This window comes from Tigriopus californicus, chromosome 7 (assembly GCF_007210705.1).
Source record: "Tigriopus californicus strain San Diego chromosome 7, Tcal_SD_v2.1, whole genome shotgun sequence".
Taxonomy (NCBI): Eukaryota; Metazoa; Arthropoda; class Copepoda; order Harpacticoida; family Harpacticidae; genus Tigriopus; species Tigriopus californicus.
This window is the reverse complement of record NC_081446.1, coordinates 9632765-9650051: the sequence shown is the minus strand read 5'-3', so window position 1 is coordinate 9650051 and position 17287 is coordinate 9632765. Positions and strand designations below refer to the sequence as shown.

The 17287-nt window shown below is 44.7% G+C and overlaps 2 protein-coding genes across 3 annotated transcripts; one reads left to right on the top strand and one right to left on the bottom strand.

Annotated features, from left to right (window-relative positions):
- The first annotated feature begins 306 nt into the window (after nucleotides 1-306).
- LOC131883037 (thyroid adenoma-associated protein homolog) lies at nucleotides 307-9780 on the top strand. 2 transcript variants are annotated; one of them, XM_059230368.1, is made up of 12 exons: nucleotides 307-641; nucleotides 1516-2043; nucleotides 2109-2245; nucleotides 2321-3062; nucleotides 3125-3280; nucleotides 3344-4663; nucleotides 4729-5016; nucleotides 7074-7283; nucleotides 7351-8142; nucleotides 8818-8956; nucleotides 9233-9459; nucleotides 9537-9780. In XM_059230368.1, exons 1-12 carry the CDS (start codon nucleotides 375-377, stop codon nucleotides 9756-9758), a joined length of 5028 nt encoding a protein of 1675 aa, XP_059086351.1. In that variant the 5' UTR covers nucleotides 307-374; the 3' UTR covers nucleotides 9759-9780. The 2 variants fall into 2 exon arrangements, 1 of the variants encoding a protein (XP_059086351.1); XR_009373572.1 differs by lacking the exons at nucleotides 9233-9459; nucleotides 9537-9780 and adding an exon at nucleotides 8374-8686 and having other exon boundaries at nucleotides 8818-8953.
- Nucleotides 9755-16291, bottom strand: LOC131883038 (uncharacterized). The gene is made up of 7 exons (XM_059230369.1): nucleotides 14149-16291; nucleotides 13234-13393; nucleotides 12721-13169; nucleotides 12376-12581; nucleotides 11785-12296; nucleotides 11410-11701; nucleotides 9755-11358 (listed from the first exon to the last, which is right to left on the bottom strand). The coding sequence occupies exons 2-7, from the start codon at nucleotides 13296-13298 to the stop codon at nucleotides 10801-10803; spliced, it is 2082 nt and encodes a 693-aa protein (XP_059086352.1). The 5' UTR covers nucleotides 13299-13393; nucleotides 14149-16291; the 3' UTR covers nucleotides 9755-10800.
- Nucleotides 16292-17287: the final 996 nt, after the last annotated feature.

Sequence of the window (17287 nt, the reverse complement as noted above, 5' to 3'; positions counted from 1 at the left end):
GGGAAACACCTAGCTCTATATTGATCTTTTGAAAAACCTTCACGTATTAAACTTTTGAATGTGCAATTATTACTTTTCGGTACTCAATAAAAACTCTCTCCCACTTTTATTAATTAATGTACTGGGATACAATATAAAAAAGGCCATCTTCGAAGATGCGCCTTCAAAGTGAACCAAGAGCCATTAGTCCCTTATAAACCAATATGTAATGGTTTTTTTAGGACATTATATGATTTGGCAATCGACCTCGTATGTATTGAGAAGGATCTTGTACCTGAGAGCGCAAGAATCACGATTTCTATCACTCAACCTTTATTATGCACAACAACAAAAACACATGTTCCTCTTGACTTGATCGAGACAAGTTCAAGCCAATGTCGAGCGAAGTGACCCTCAATCTGCGGACTTCTGTGCCTAAAATGGCCCCTCAACCCCGTGCGGTCGTCGTCAAACCGGCCGAGAACCTGGCGGTCAGCTTAGCTCAGATCCAAGAGCTTTTCCATCCGGATGTTGGAGGGTCTTGTTCCACCTCGGTTTCGCTGCAGTTCGAGCCTCCGGACGCTATGGAGCGACTAGCATCTTGGCTGGAGGCCTTGAGGCACGCCACCAAGTTCTCTGACCAAGTGGCTGTCCTGGACCAGGTGATGGAGGATGACCATATGGGTTTATTCTTTGAGCAGGCCGAGGATTGCAATTAATGACTGGCCGCCGAATTTAGACCGGATTTATTCCAAAGTCAAGTCAGACAAAGCTGGGATTAGAATCAATGTACATGTTGACACAGAAATTTGCTCAAGTCAAAGAATGAAAACATTGGTATAGAGTTATTAATATTTGTTGATAATGGACTTCTTTAGAGCCTTGACTATTCTGCTTGATCTGTTATCTAACAAATTTTTGACTAACTCTGGGTTTATATCTGTCACGTTTTTTCGATAAGTTTTCTTTGGCGACTCTTGATTGTGTGTAATCAGCCGTGATATTGGCAAACCAATGAAGACCAAACGTGTACGATAATGTTTGGTTAGAGGAGCGCACAAGTCACTCCTCACTCCCCTTTTTTTTGCACCATGATGCATGACATCAAGCCATTCAAAATGGGCCAATGTCTTTTGACGTGGAGTGGGTTCATTTGTTGCCATTTGCCTAACATGTCGGCCACGAACGAAGAATGAAATGGGTATGAATTAAAACCACATCGTCCCTTACAGAACGATTTTTGACTTAGGTGGAAAAGCTAGTGTCAGATCAAGAATCAAGTTTTTAAATTCCAGGTTAGATTAAGCACTGTAATCACAACGCCAAACGGCACGGATGGATGTGTCAGGGTGTAAAATATTATGTACGTTGTCTTAACTCGAGGTGGAAAAAGATTGAGTCCTTGAGATGATGAAGCGGTCCGTTAGATATCAGCCACTTAAAATGGCTGGCTTATTTGTGACAATGAAGACAATGCATAGAATAAGGCAAATGCTTGGTTGAATTTTCTTTACAACTTTCGCATTTTTATTCTAGATATTTGAGGACGGATGGGCGTCTACGTCTAACGTTTGGTTAGCACTGGGGCTCTTCCTAACCTTCCCGCCCTCCTCGCATTTGCTCAACCGTATTCGAAAACAATTGACCCAAACTTCAGAGGTCGACGCCCTTAGTCGCCCTTTGGTCAGTATTTTGACCGTTTTAGCCCGCCAAAACGAGTCCATTTTAGGTCCGGCCTTGGGTCGATGTCTGGAAAGCGGGCCAATTACCAAACAGATCGTCGTGGCTGCTTCCGAGCAATTTATGCCCTTGGTTCTGAATCAGATTTTGAGCATGAATCCGGGAGTTTTTAATCAAGAGCCCCAGTTCACATCCTTGATCCGTGCATTAGGCCAATTGTCTTCCCTGGGGAATATTGACCCACCCCCGAAATCTACTCTTAAGGCATTGGCCGATCTGACACGAGCCCCAGAGACCTCCATGGACCACAAGCTCAATTTTTGCTTACCGGTTTGTCGTTGGATGCTGCTCACCCATGATGTCTTGATTACTTGCCAATCTATGGTAGGGAAACAGTAATTCCGAATGATAAATGCTTCCTATAGAATGAAATCGCAATTGTTCTTTAGGTTGCTGATCTGGAACTGGACCACGACCCAAGCGCTGAAGTGTGTTTTATACAAGCCTTTATAGTGAGTTGTAGGCCTAAAATGTTTCGTGAACAAGGTCCCAAAGCGGTGGACAGGATTCTAGTTCTAACAAAAAAGTGAGTATTTCAGGTGGATCGTGATAGCCTTTTTTTTAATCTTTAATCAACCACTCCATTGCACTAACGTCTTAGGCATCCAAGCGGACCTGTGCTTTTGCAAGTCTCTCGATTTGCTGTTCAGTTCCTCAAGAGAATCAAAGCCGAATTTACTTCGTCGTCTGATATGGAAATGGATCTTGAAAAGTGCTCCTCTCAGTTGGAAGATCTCCTGTGGATCCTGTTCGAATCGAAAATCGAGAGCGTCCGACACAACACGTGCAATGCCTTAGCTGCACTGATTTCAATCCTGCAACACAAGGACAAGCAACATCTGGATGGAATTCTCCGCAGGATTGTATCCATGAACTCGAGATCCAAGATCAGATGTCTAGCATTGCTTCAAGTTCTCAAAGCTCTGCCTTGGACTGGAACTTTGGACAAGCTTCTAGATGAATCCATTCAGAATGAGGTTACGGCTTTGTTTGAGGACGTACATCTCAAGAAATATGCCATCGAGCTCTACGAAGCATTATTGGTCTCCTCCCATCAAGGCTCGACGGAAAGTCCCCAGGAATGGCGGGAACATTGGCTTCCTCCGCTATTTCAGGCATCGCATGAGCCAGAAATCGAGCACCTCATTACCAAAGTCTGGCGATTATGTCCGGACTATTTTGACAATGTGAATTCAACCCATCAACCTACAGACAGTGATCCAAAATCTCAGAAGATTTTCCTCCTTGTGATCAAAAGTAAAAAGAGCTCGAACAAAGCCAAGTACGAGGATTTCCTGGATTTGAAAGTTTATGTCCACTCATTCCTGGCTTTCAACGATGACGTGAGTTCGAACCTTTTAATGAAAAATGTCGGGAAGCATTGCCACTCATGTTTTTGGTCTAGGTGCGACTCTTGGCTTTTGAAAGCCTTATAACTTCACGGAAAGGAGCCGAGCCTTACACAAAACGAGAACTTGAAATTGTTTTGAAGCAAAGCATGGAAAACATGAATTTGGAAACAAATTGGGCCAAAGAGCGATACATGTCTCTAAATAAGAAGGTTCGAATTGTTTACTGGGCTCACTGCAATGGCCGATGATGTTAATTTTGTGTCTTTTTCAAGTTTTGCTGCAGACTCTCTGCGAGTTGGGACGCAATGGTTAATCAGATGGGTCTGGATTACCTTTCTGCGTTTGTTCAAGATCTACGGAAGATTTATTTCCAATCTCTGTTTCCCGAGGCCAATCCTCCTCGACGAGCGATGGCCTTAGAGAGTATACGAATCGTTAGAGAGGCTCTTTCCAAGCAATTTCAACCTGCTCGAGACCAATTCGAAGGAAGCATACTAATCAAAGTCTTAGGAGACAGTTTTGAAAGCAATAAAAGGCTGGCTTTGAACCTGCTGCAAGATTTCAACTCTGACCAATTATCCTTGGCTACCTCCAGCCAAGTGGGTCCCATCATTGACAAATGTCGAATCATGCAGAGATCAACGAATCCGGCGCATTCGCTAGAAGCGGCATATCTGGTGCTGCTCCTCTCCAAACAATGTGGATACAAACAGTACCTCGGAATTGAAGATGCTACTCAAGAGGATGTGATCACGTTTACAATCCAGCGATTGCTAAGAGACTTGACCGATCAACTATCAGTTGCACGATCAAATTTGTCCCAAGCCGCACAAACTCATCCAATGTATGGTGTGCTCCTTAACTTGCGGATGTTTTTCGAATTCAAATTGATATCCAAGTCCGGTTGTTTTGGAGATGAACTTGAAGCCCTATTCAACTTAATGACTGACATTCATGAGGTGATTCTTCCTGTTTTACAAAGCGACGCTCCGGAGGGTGTGACATTCGAAACAGATGCTTCCAGTAGTGACGCCCAAGCTTTATTGTTATGTGCATGGAGAACCAGCAAAGAAATCAGTCTTCTCATGACATCCCTGGCCAAGGTGTATCTCTTGACCAACCAGCACGAGCACTTATGTGGGATCTTCCGATTTTTATGCGATTCTCTGTCGGTGTTGAAGCATCGCGGAGCCTTTGAACAAGCACATCTTGCTTTTGCTACTCTCTGCCAAGCATTGGGCGGCTCCAAAAGACTGAAAAGTTTGGTCGACACGGAACTTGCCAAGGTCCTCCAGGCCATCTCCAATGGAGAGAGCTTGTGCAGTACTCGACGAAGTGCCGGGTTACCATTCTTGATATTGTCCCTGGTGAGTGCTCAAGGTCGAGAAGATCGATCAGGAACACTTTCGTCGGTGATGCAATCTTTGTTTTCGAACGCAGAGGATCCGGACATTCCTGTAGCATCACGAGTGAACGCCCTGCATATTTTAAGAGCTTTGTTTCGAGCCAATGCCTTTGGTGACGATATGTATACCTTTACTGAGCAGGGCCTAATAACCACGATATCCGGATGCAACTCCAACTTGTGGGAGGTGAGTCAACAGAATAGAGTTCCATATTCAGTCACACTACTAGTTCAGTAACATTTTTGTCATAGATCAGAAATGCCTCTACCCTAATGTACAGTACACTGGTCACACGCATCTTTGGTGTGAAACGCGACAAAGATGAGTTTTCGCAAAAAAATGCCATCACAACCAGGATGTTCTTCCAAAAGCACCCAAGACTCTTTCACATTTTTAAAGCTATGCTTCAGAACTTGGTGGAATGCTTGGACAAAGGTCGAGGATCAACTTGGCCTCAAGAATCGGTTTGTGTGCCAATCTTGGTTTTGTTAGCCAAACTCAAACCCGCGCCGATTTCAACTGGCGTTGATCAATTCCCGGTAAGTGAGACATAATCTCTTGCCTGTTGTGGCCTTATCTGTATTTAATTTGCGAATAGAGCTTCCTTATCAAGCCCAAGAGCGAGGTTTTCTCGGAGATAATAAGAAATCATGAGCTAATAGTCTTTTTTCGAGTGTCTGTTCCTCAGTTCGACGGATCAAAACATATTTTCCATTATTCACAATGTCCAAAGAGGAAGGTTCATCGCCTAACTTGCTAGACGATTTGAACTTTCTCGAGCATTTTTACGAGCGTGGAGGCTCAGATGGTGCCGATAATGTGGTTCGACAATTCTCACCATTTTTGTCTCATCCCAATTTTGGGAGCCAAAATAAAGAATTGATGAAAACAATTGTGCGGAAATATTGCCGAAGTGAAGAAACAAATGGCGTTAGGACCTTTCACTTGAAAGCAGAATTTCTAGGCAAACTTCCAAGTGATATCCTCGAAATTGATGTGAGCTCATTAAGACGTCGAAGTCGAACCTTGCCTATCTATGAGCCATCAGAACAAGACGAGATCAACCGTTTCATTCCTCCAAAGAGCATTCAAGAAAATGTTGAATTTCCAAAAATAGAATCCGACGAAGAGAACAATGAACCCAACCCTCCGCCCTTACCGGAGCGCAAATCTCTTTCGTTACCAGCTATAGGTCCACATTTACCATTAGACTTGGGTCAACCCCCTCTATTACCTCCTAAGCGCAAGTTGCCGTCACTTATTGAAAAGAAACCGCCACCGTCAAAGCTCAATTCTTCAGAGCGACCTCCACTCCCGGAGAAACCCAACGCTATCAAGATGAGGCCGTTAGACTCTGACGTGCCTCATCAGCCCCTTTCAGGGACAAAGTCAAATCCAACAAGTCTCGCCCACGAGGAAAGACCTGCATTGCCTCCCAAATACAAACGGAGACCTGGCCCCCGATCAGACGACGAGCTCTCTAATAAGAAAGAGACCTTTAAAGCTCAGAAAAGTGTCAAGGAAATCAGAAGCCAATTCGAATCGATCGAGACCAGTTCCACCACCGGCAAATCCGGTCCCAATGATAGGAGACTGAGGCGACGACCCTCCTCCGTGGTCGTACCGAAATTAAACACTGAAATTCAGACCTGGTTGAGACTCGTCTCAAAAACTAATCCGGACTTGAATAGAGTCATCAAGGTGGTCGAAAAAAATCATCGGATTCTTGGAGTCCAAGATTTGTGTGGTTACACGGGTCTTCATTGGCTGTGTAAACAAGGCAGTTTTGAAGCGGTGGATCGCTTGTTCAAGGCGAATCTCGTTCATCGCTCGGATCTGAATGCTCGATCCCGAGGAGGTTACACAGCTCTGATGCTTTGTGCCATCCAAAGACACTCAAAATTGTACAACATGATGCGAGAGCAGCCTAATTTGGATTTGTCAATGAGAGATTACAGTGGGCGAACAGCTGAGCATTTCTATGGAGAGGACCAAGAAGAAGACTTGACAGATGGACGGAGAGACCGTTCCGGAGGGGAAAGGTATGCCTCATATTCGAGACAAGATTCCCGGACGAGCCGAGGAAGGGAGAGAGTTCATCGTGGAGCCAAGTTTCTGCGCAATGTAGTTCGACAATCGGGAATTTTTTCCCGTGAATGACCAATTCCGATATCAACGATGTGCTTGAATACACTCATTAGTTACTCATTGCCTTACAAATGGTTCGATTGATCAAGTTTTGACTTATTTCTAGAGAACGCGGGTAAAACTACGTACTTGAATGGTGTTTCATTTGCCTCGCTTGCGATTAATAAACGGAAAGCTAACTAATTCCTGTTGCTTGACAAAACTAAAAAAACATAACTGTGCTGTGTTTGTTATTTGATTAGGAGTCACTCCTCAGTTTGTCGATATACCTTAAGGGCAACCACATCCCGTTCCTTTGCCTCGGAACAGTCAATGACATTCACTTGTTAGCAGTTGCTCGATCACGACGAAATTTTAACTCCAGAGTAAATTTTATGTTGAAGGGCGAATCCCGTACATTCCCGACGTTAGGCTATTGCCTCAAACCCAGATTTTATTTCTCTTGTAGATGACAGAATACCTTCCCGTATTGTGCCAATGTGCTGGAAGTTCTATTCAAAGGGTGCGTGAGTTGTCCGCTCGTTGCTTAAACCTATTTGCCACTTCCCCTGCGTCACATTTACATGCCAACTGGCTCCTGGATTGGCTCAGATCACCCAATCTGGACCTTTGTCCTTCGAATACCACCAACCAACTCCATGGACGACTATTGATAGTGGTAGGTTTGATTCCAGATCAAGTATCGAATCTTGGTCACACATTCAATCTCAGTTTTTCAATTTTAGGAATACTTTTTACGATTAAATGGGCTGGAATATACCCGGGACAAGGAGCAGTTTGGTCGTTGGTGGCTGGAGATCTTATGGCAACGGTTTGATGGCTTTGTTCTCCTTCTACGTCATCCTTCGTTTAGTCTCCGATGTGTGGTGTGTCGTATCTTCTTCCATTCCTTGGAACTGATCCAATTCGACGAATCGACTCGAACACCAGATATGCTCTTAGAACTGAATCGTGGGTTACTTCTTCAGCATGAAAACCTAATTGCAGATCCTGAGTCTTGTCGGGATATTGCAGCATTTCATTTCCGATCTCTAACCGTTGACTTATTTGCCGCTATTGCCCTTCGGTTCGAGGTCAACCTTGAAGACATGATCCTCATGTTCAGATTTGGCCCTGAGAGTTCCCGAATGAGTATCCTTCGACAATTGGGCAACTCGCAGTCCCACTTTGTATTGTCCCAATTCATTCCTCTTTTGTTGGATTCTTGTCTCTCAAGTGGATCCGTGATATTGGAACCACAGCACAATGAGTTTTATGAATGCATCCTCGAGGTGATCAACAAGTGGTTGACGAGAGTTGAAAGAGACAATGTGAAAAATCTCTCGAGCTCTCATTTGAATCGATTACAAGAGCTCGTCACCATTTCTATAAATAGGGAGACAATGAAGGAGCAAGAAGACGAAGAAGCAGAAGCAACAACGGCAAGGGCTCTAGAAACTGAGGACAAGAGTGCCAGATTGATGTGGTTTTCCCCACAATTGGTTTGTTTGGCATCGAAGTTGAATTCTTGGAATAAGGTGAGCCATAACTTTAGCTTTCCTAATGGCATTGGTTACATAATAAGTGAGTATGCTACTGCCGATTGCTAAGGAGAGAAAGCCTACCTATTGATGTCCAATAACGGGCGAATGAAACTCAAGCTCTAAACGAGGACTGCGTCATTAAAATGGCAAGTCCTTCAGGGCTTCTTCAACCCACGGCTGAAAAGGTTCCTTTCATTCATTTCATGTTCAAATTGACGAAAAAAGAAATCCGTCTAGTGAAAAGAAGCGTGATGACTCAACACCCCACATTTTAAAACTTCACTTCAAAAAATCGGAAACATTCATGGATCGTACGCTTGATATGGTCCACTAATAGATCTCCTCCACTTGTTGAAAGCTGAATTGAATTGGAGACGTGAACAAGTTCACAATTTGGAGGCGATATCTAACCAATAAGTTATTTGTGGTCTTCAATCGAGCCATTAGTGGAAAACAGATACCTTAAATACATACCACTCGTTGTATTCCAAGAACGAATTTGATTTGACGTCATACGCCCGTTTGGAAATTGAATCTGGTATACAACGATCGATTTCTTCTCCCTAACCATTACTTATCAATAAACAGATCATTTGTCGATTCATCAATTATCAAGCCATATGTTTTCTGACCTATTGTAAGTCTTGTTTCCAACTTTGAATTTCACAGATCAATTCGTCCGCATTCTGGGATTTCTTACTACAAGCGACATCTCATAATGGTCTGGACACGGATGAACAATCCGCTCTGGCCATTGTTCAATGTCTTCAATACTTTCACCAACAAACGCAAAACCCGACGCTTCTTGGTAAGATTCGACATTTGTTCCCCTCTTCAACGATTTGAAAGAATTTCCTCGAAATGCGAGACCAAAAATAGAACCACCAAGTGTAATTGATAACCTGCACGATTCTTCTATCAAAACCAATCAAATATTCCTGTCAAGACTACTTTGTTGATTCCATCCAATTTGTGGATGGATCAACAAGTCGGTCGTACCCTATTCATCAAATGGAGGCTCTGGCCGTATAAAAAGTATAATATGATTCTATCATACATTTGTTTCCGATTTACTCTTTTTCAGATTGGCAGGATTCCCTAGTGTGGTATTTGGTTCTGACTTTGTGTTATCATAATAATTGGAACGTTCGAAATGCCATGTGTCAGTTCTATCTGGCAATGTTTCCCTTAGAGTCTCATTCGCCACCATCGCAGTTGGGACCTAATTTCATTCGCAGGATCCAATGTAACTTTGGAACGATTGGTGGGGTCCTGAGATTCTTGCAAGATCTAGCGGATGACCACTTCCAGGTAACGCATCTGGTGGTTTCAAAAGGTCATCCATCTTCTTTCCATCCATTCCAACCTTCTCTCGCTCACTCTTGTAGGAGGAACGCGACGACTCGATTTTCGACCAAAGTGCGGCTCAAAATTGGCGGGAAAACCATTTGATCAGAAGCGACCTCAAAGAAACCTGTATGGACTTCATTCTGAAATCCGATGTGGATCTGCTAGCCCTCCAAAACTCAGCCGGGCTCTGTGAGGGTCTAAATTCGAAGGCTGCCCTTCTGACTTATTTTGATACAAGCTACAAAAGTGAGACTGGTTAACAGAATGATGATCTATTTTCAAGTTCGAATAGTTTCTTTGACAAAGTCAACATAAAAATAGTCGTATCTAGAGGTGGTACAACGGCAACACAAATGATGATCAATTGTATGGTTCATCTTCTTTGGATCACAAAACAGTTCTCAACCAATACCAGCCATCTTGCTCGAGGGAAAAATAGATTTAAGCTTAAAAAATAGATCCCTCCCCCAAATTTTAAAACCCCCGTAGGAGCTACCCTGATGGTTGTTTTCTAACATTTCGGATGTTTTGAAGAATAAGAGAGGCGGATAGTTGATAGTTGTATCAAGAAGAGAGTGAGTGATGTTGGTGGGGAAGGGGGGGTCAATATTGTTACTTGCACTACTGGGCGTAGTTCAGCATCTCGGAAAAAGGTCAACAACAGAGTGTACGGTACATGGAACAAGGCTGTCTCTCAATTTGGGAGTGCAATGCTAGCTATAGAGTTTTGTTTCGTTGTTCTTGCGAGCTCTTGTTTGGTTTGCCGCTGTTTTAAGGCTTGTCAGAAGCTCATTCGTCATTCTAGTGAGAGTCTGTTGGAGCTAGTTGTTGTTGGATACGGATTGAAATTGAGTAAATAGGTCAAATGGAGTGATATTAGGGGAATTTAGAGCTCAAAATTGCCGGGAAAAGGTTCGAGGTGGAGGGTTGTAAGTCCAATTGTAAGTGGCCACATTTGCGGAAAGATCACAGACAGCTAGGTGTAGTTACGAAGAAGACGTATCCAAGCAAGTGGGCGTTTCTTCATCGATATTTTCATAATTGTTGATAAATAGCATTACAAGCAGGTTTTTTTTTAAATGTACTTATGTGCGGTCACGACCAACAAAGACGAAGGCCGACCAATCCTTTTTCAATCGCCTTTTGTGGTGCTTGTCAAGATCATTAAGCGGTGCAAATAGTGTTGAGTGAGTTTCCCGCCGTTCTTAAGAGGTGGAATTGCGGAAAGGTATTGAGAAAAGGGTGTTGTTAAGTCGTACTAATACTGACAAGTTGTTCATCAAGAGTATCATCAGCAAGGTCTCAGTTCTCTTCGAGAGCTTGCTTCGTGACAGAGAGACTGATATTGTAAAGGTCTTGGTTCAGTTTATGAAGATTGTGAATTTCCTCCTGCGAGTCCGTGGACCCGTCGGAAATGAATCCGGAGCTCAATCCGCCGCTCAGCGGGGTCAGTCCCGGGGCTCCTCGGGCATGCGCTGCACTACCCACACTCAGGAAACTGCGGGGCTCCTGAGGAAGGCCAGAATCTCGACGATCTGACGGGGACGATTGGAGACCCAGAGGGCAACCCGTGCCCCCCATGGAAATATTTGAAGATAATGAGTGATCACGTCCGTACGAAGTGGGCGTGCTGCTGAAGAATGAATCTCTGTGGTGGCTGTCGTCGAGAAACGAGTTACGGCGACTCTCATCCGAGGACGAGAGCGACGAGTTCCGACGACTGCCGTCTGAAGAAGATAGAGAAGAGTTTCGCCGACTCTCCGGCAAAGACAAGTAATAGCCCGAATCGCAGGATAGTGTGGATTCCCGCCGACGGCAATCTAGCAAGTTGGAGAGGATCTCCGAGTCCGTGATTGGAACCTGAAAAAGAGACAGGTCAAACGAATTCAGAAGTTCCCTCCGTTAACTTACCGTTCTCGCGTCTCCTTGATAGCTATTTCGTTTGGCCTGAGGATACAGAAGTGGAGGTGTGATCTCTGGCACGGATCGGCGCTGTAGGTTCATGAAAAGACCATCATGTCCCTCGGGAAAGAGCCCGAATTGGGAGAGACCTAACCCTGACGGTTTGGGCACAACCTGTGATTGGAAAGCGAGGGGTGTGCTCCCACGAACAAAGCTCGTTGGCATACCTCGTGGAGCCACTGGGATCCCACTGGACATTCGCCTGCAGTTGTTTGAACCCACCACGTCCTGGGGAGTGAATCTAAAAGAATCATAGATTGACGTTATTCCTTCACTAACGAAACTTGTTCGGGTTTTCCAATAATTTTAAGTTCATGTACTTACTGTTGCTGCTGTTGTTGTTGTTGCTGCTGACGCATGGAACGTAGTGGACTGGGATTTCTAAGAAGCTTCAGCCAAGCTCGGAAATACTGCTTCTGTTGAGGCTGATAGGCCTCCCTCTCGATGCAATGCTCTAGGAGTGCAGAGGCATTTTTCACCACTTTAGTAACCACTTTCGGAACAGGACAATCACTCAAGACAATGATGGAGCACACTTTCTTCAGAACTTCGAAGATAGATTGGGGAATGTTCTCTGTGTCGGGCTTGCACGATGACGGCCAATTGGGCATTGTCGAATCCTCGGGGATATCCCCGAACGAATCCGACATCCCAGAATCACTAGCGGCCTTCGGTGGTGCAATGACGTGAACGAGGGTGTTGTTAGAGTGAGAGGATAAGTCCATGGAGAGCGAGTGGTGAGTTGCATTGTAAGGCTTTAAAGGCATCAGCACTACCTTTTCAACCTCGGGCAGGAGTTTTTCCAATCGGACCAAATCATCCAACTTGGAAATGTCCTATTTAAAGAAAGTTGATTCAATGCATGACACCTGGGAAATACTTTGCCATTTCACATCGGAAATGCGGGTTGTTTACCTCCAAGGCCAATTGCAGTTTTCGAATGGTCGAAGGTCGTTCGTTGATGAGCTTGACTTCCTTGAGTATTTTCCCCTTCGCACCTTCAGTGACTCGATCCTTGGGGAGTTGTTCCGCGTTCAATGCCATGAGATCCTCGTAGGAAAATTTCAAAAGGAACGTGGTGTACTTGTGTAGACGGAGGGATTTCAGCCAAATGTGAAGCTCTGGAAACAAGAAAAAGAAATAGGAACCGTTTGCTTGACATTTGCAATGGATCAAGCCAAACCGTCATTGAGTCAGCTATGATCTTCACGGTTGAATTCATTGATTTTTTTTCTTTTTACGATTTTGATTTTGCCTAACCTTTCATGCCCGAGCCATCAGGGAGCTTATTTAACAACTCTTCGATCTGCTTCTCCGTTTCTGAGGGTGTCGTACTGAGAGTCGTTCCACCCGACATCATTACGGTGGATCCACTTTTGTTATTATTATATCTGACCACCGTGAGCGAGTTGGATCGGACTTTTCCTCCGCCCACTGACCACTCCCTATCGGGGGTGGAGAGATGTGATCCCACGGTGGGAGTCAAGCTGTGGGATCGCCAGATACGATTGTTAATGGAGGATCGCGATCCAAGATCCTCTTCCTCGATGGCAAAATTGCCCTCAGTGAATGAATGATAGTGTGTTATGGCTCCCCCCACAGAGCTCACCGTCACTTGGGGGCACATGCGACTGTCGTCTATCATGGTACTGAGGCTGTGCGAGGGCATTGTTGAGCTAAACCCAGTTCGAGTGCCTCGGTCAAGGTTTCTGCAAAATCAATTTCTCTGTTTAAATTTGTCTAGAATGAGGTGAATGGGTCGTTTCCACGTACCTTATTGAATGATCGATGGCGGGGTATTGGTCTGAGCACAAATCTGGTTGAGAGTTCTTGTCCATGGGCTGAATCAGGAGTGAGGTTTTCCGGGGTTTATTGACTATTGTGGGCCAATTATTGGTTTGGCATGAGTCAAAATACAGGTCTGTCTCGGGGGCTGAAAGAAATCGGAGTAAAGCCCAATGAATGATAAGATCCGTTTAAGGCCAGCCACATCACGAACGGAGAAGCAGAGAAGACCTCCCCAAGAGGAGGGACAGCAACCACCTGCTCGACGGTAGCGGCGTCTCACCGAACCAGGATTGAAAACGCATATGCTGGTTGCGGTAAATTTAGATCCTTCTCCAAGCAAGAAGGCCTCCTCACTGGCTTGCCCATTCTTTGAAGTCGGCTAAGATACCCTTCCTCCCCCTACTTTGAAAACCTGATGCTCCTGCTTCCTTGAATTGCTTGTGCCAACGACAACCTTTGCCAGGCAACCTTGTGCCATTCGGGCTCATCCGCGGCGAGAAAGACTGCCAGAATAAGAGAGAGAAAGAAGGAAAGAAAGAGCGAGAGAAAGAGATGTGACGTTGTGTGGCAATGATGAAGAATGAATCAATTCATGCTCCAAGTTTCTCCTTCTCTCTCTCTCTCTCTCTCTCTCTCTCTCTCCCTTTCTCTCAATGGAGCCTCAGGTAGAGAACGAGGCCAGTTGGTGGGTGAAGGTATCCACCCACTTCAACTTCAATCACCCAAGAGTCACAATAAGTCGAGAGGAAAATGCGAACCTGCCAGATGGAGATCCTAAATACTGGCCAGACTTTAATCACTTTCCGAATGGAGCTCTTCAAATCTTTGAGAGTGGTTGTATCACTTAAATTGCTATGAATGGCTTTTTCATGTACATAGTAGAATGTTTGCTTGACTCACCTTTCTGGTTCAGAGACCCCACGTAAATGCCACGAGGAGTCTTTGGGCAAGAAACACCACTTGCACCACCATGATCCCAGCAGAAACAGCACTTCTTGTATTCTATCTACACTGAAGTCGTGGCTGATGTGTTCCTAATGCTCATCTTGTACCTAGCAGTTCTTGTATTCGTCGTGGTAATGGAACAGGCACAAGCTCGCACAAGACAACCTTTTTTGTTCGTTCTCAGTGGAGCTCTCTTGCTCATACGCTGTTCCCACCCGCCATTCACGACCAATTGCACTCTGGACTGGCCTTTCATTCTTATGAGGCCGACGACGACGACGACGACTACGACGACCAGGTCGAGGGCAAGAACGAGGACGGCAACAATCGCAGTCTCGTCGCTCTATTTCAAAGTAGGATACATACACTTGGCCATTGGACAGCTTCTCTGCCAAACAGACTTGAACTTGTGTATTACATTCAGAGACTGTGATGATTTCTTGCTAGAGAAGCTGGAACGGCTTTTTTTCAAGACACTTCTACTTGTCCTGGTTGGTCCAAATGAGCTTGAAGCCAGGAACGTTTCTTCTTTTCTTTTTCCTTGCTTTCGTAGCAAGTGGAACGTGGATGGATCTCGGAAAAGCAGACACGCACAATCTGAAGTAGGCCGGCCAAACACAGGGAGAGAAAAGCGGAAAGCAGCAGGTTCAGATTGTTCCAACTTGATGACGTCAATGCAAGGAGGAAAAGAAAGGTCGTCCCTCTCCTATTTCACGAGAGCGAGAACGGCAAGACACGCGGAACAAATTCCATTGAGAAGAGGCATCCACTGGGGTATCCAATACCATTAAAATCTACAACACGTAAGGCAGGAAAGGCATTGACGTCATAGCCTGAATGTAGACTAAACCAGCCCACGAGGACACCTTCAAAGCGGGTTCAGCAGGAACCAAGGAACTCTGGCACCAACACGGTTGGTTTCCACGTACGTCAGTCACTTGGTTGGACTGAAATGGTTCTTTTCAAAGCAAGTGCGGAACCAGAATAACTGCCACCAAAGGATGAGTGGATTGCAGCGAAGAGCTAGCAAGCACTCTGTAAATGAATAAGCAAGTAAACAACGATGAGGAAGATAATAATAGAGAAGCGACTGAGAGAGAAGGAGCAAGGGGAAGAAGAATCAAATTGTGCTGCAACTTCATTCACGTTGGAAACGTGATCCCCGATGGTCTGAAAATAAACTTTCCCGCTTAGACTCACGTCATAGAACTTGGGATTAGGGACATTGGAAGACTAGCTATTCCTCAAAGAAGTGAAGCCAAAACACTTGGGAGTTTTTTTTGCCAAGAGCGCGACAATTGTTGTCACTGCACCTTATAGGGCATCCACAGATCGAGTTGAATACTCTTTTTTTTATCTCTTCCTTGTCTCATGTTCCCATGTCTTCCAAAAGACTTCACATCAAATTGATGTTCTGACACAATAACGCGCGGTTTTTCCTTCTCTTTCACAATCACTGATCCTAAAACTTGTTCTTTTCGGGAATATGGCCTGGCGTAGACTAGCAGGGATGAGTTGAGGCTCGATTTTTAAGAAGCATTCTGGAAACAAGTCTGCTCCTCGCTCTGCGATCTTGGGTCCAAAAGCAGAGTGAGTTTGCAATGTATGGGATGCTGCTCACTCAAATGGGACATGTGACGACGGGCCCCCACAGAACATACGATGACGTCACTCACACTTGAGAATAACGAGAGGGAGAAGAAGAAGGGGAGAAAGCTGGATTTTGGTCGTGGTACTGGTGCTGGTGGTACTGGTGGTGTTCCTGTGGGCAATCTCTGTACCTCATGGTTTTCGAGAAAGTAAGATTGGCTTGTTCAAATTGGAACGAATCCTCAGGGATCCTCCTTCCTCTCCAAGCTCACTTCCAGAAATAATAGCGGTGGATAATTTGAGGGCTCCTTTCTATCCGGACTACACACCAACTAACCAACCGAATAACCGAGGAACCAACCGGCCAAGTGGCCAAGATGAAGACTCACTTGCCGCTTGCGAGAACAGTACGACAAAAGTTGATTTCCGCAGTCGTTTGCCCTTTTCAAAACACTCACTCCCCTATGAGCTACCAAAGTCCTCGTGAACATTGCCGTCCACGCAGGATACGTTTTGAACATATTAGACCAAATAGCTGTATGTAGCCGATCTCATTATTTCCTCGCACGGCAACACGATCGTTGCTCAATCGTCCGCAAGTGCAGTACTACTCGTACGTACCCACAGACTGGAGGTTTTGATGTTCGCTCACTACTACCTCCAAACCACTTCGAACAACAACTCCGTCCTACGCCCTCCAAATGCATTGCCCGACATGTGTACTGTCCTGTTCCTGCGTATGAGGCTCTGCAATAAGGGAATGCGGGACTGATGAGGCCCTCCTGTTTTTACAGTATGTAAGATCTTATGAGAACGTGAGCAACTGACAATCCTGAGGAACTTGAAAACGTGACCCTTCGCGGCAATACCTCCTGCATTGATTGTGTACATCTAAGCACATTGATACTAAGTAAATAAGCCTGCCGAAAATAAGACTAAAACTCCTGTTTATTTTTTAAACTTTTGAATTACAAAAATATAAAATAAAAGATCAGCCATTGTTACTTAATTTAATGCCTATGTGCAATTAAGAAGAAGAAAATTTGTGAAAACAACGCCTGTCAAATAATAAATATAAATAGCATCAATTTCATCACTCATCGCCGGTCTGGCAGAACTATAGATTGAAAGAATGATAGGACGTCGGATGAATACCTGCGGTCTGATGCAGAAAATGTCGAAATTTGGCAAGCCTTAGAAAAATGAATGTAGGTAATATTTATAAAACAAGGTATTACAAACAAAGCACATTTTTAAATCATCATGAGGAAAACTCGAGTAAATGAGAAGTCAACACAATTGGACATGGCTGTAGTCTTACTTACGCTTGCTTCTTAACGTGAACGAGGAAGCTGGCGGGTAAGGTTCATGCTCCGACTGTGTTGATGCCATCCCAATCACTTTAAGGTTTTGGTAGTACGTATCATCCGTGTTGTTGTGTATACGTGTATGCGGTATAGGAGATATCGAGTATATGAGTGTGCAACCCTCCTCGAAGCAACGA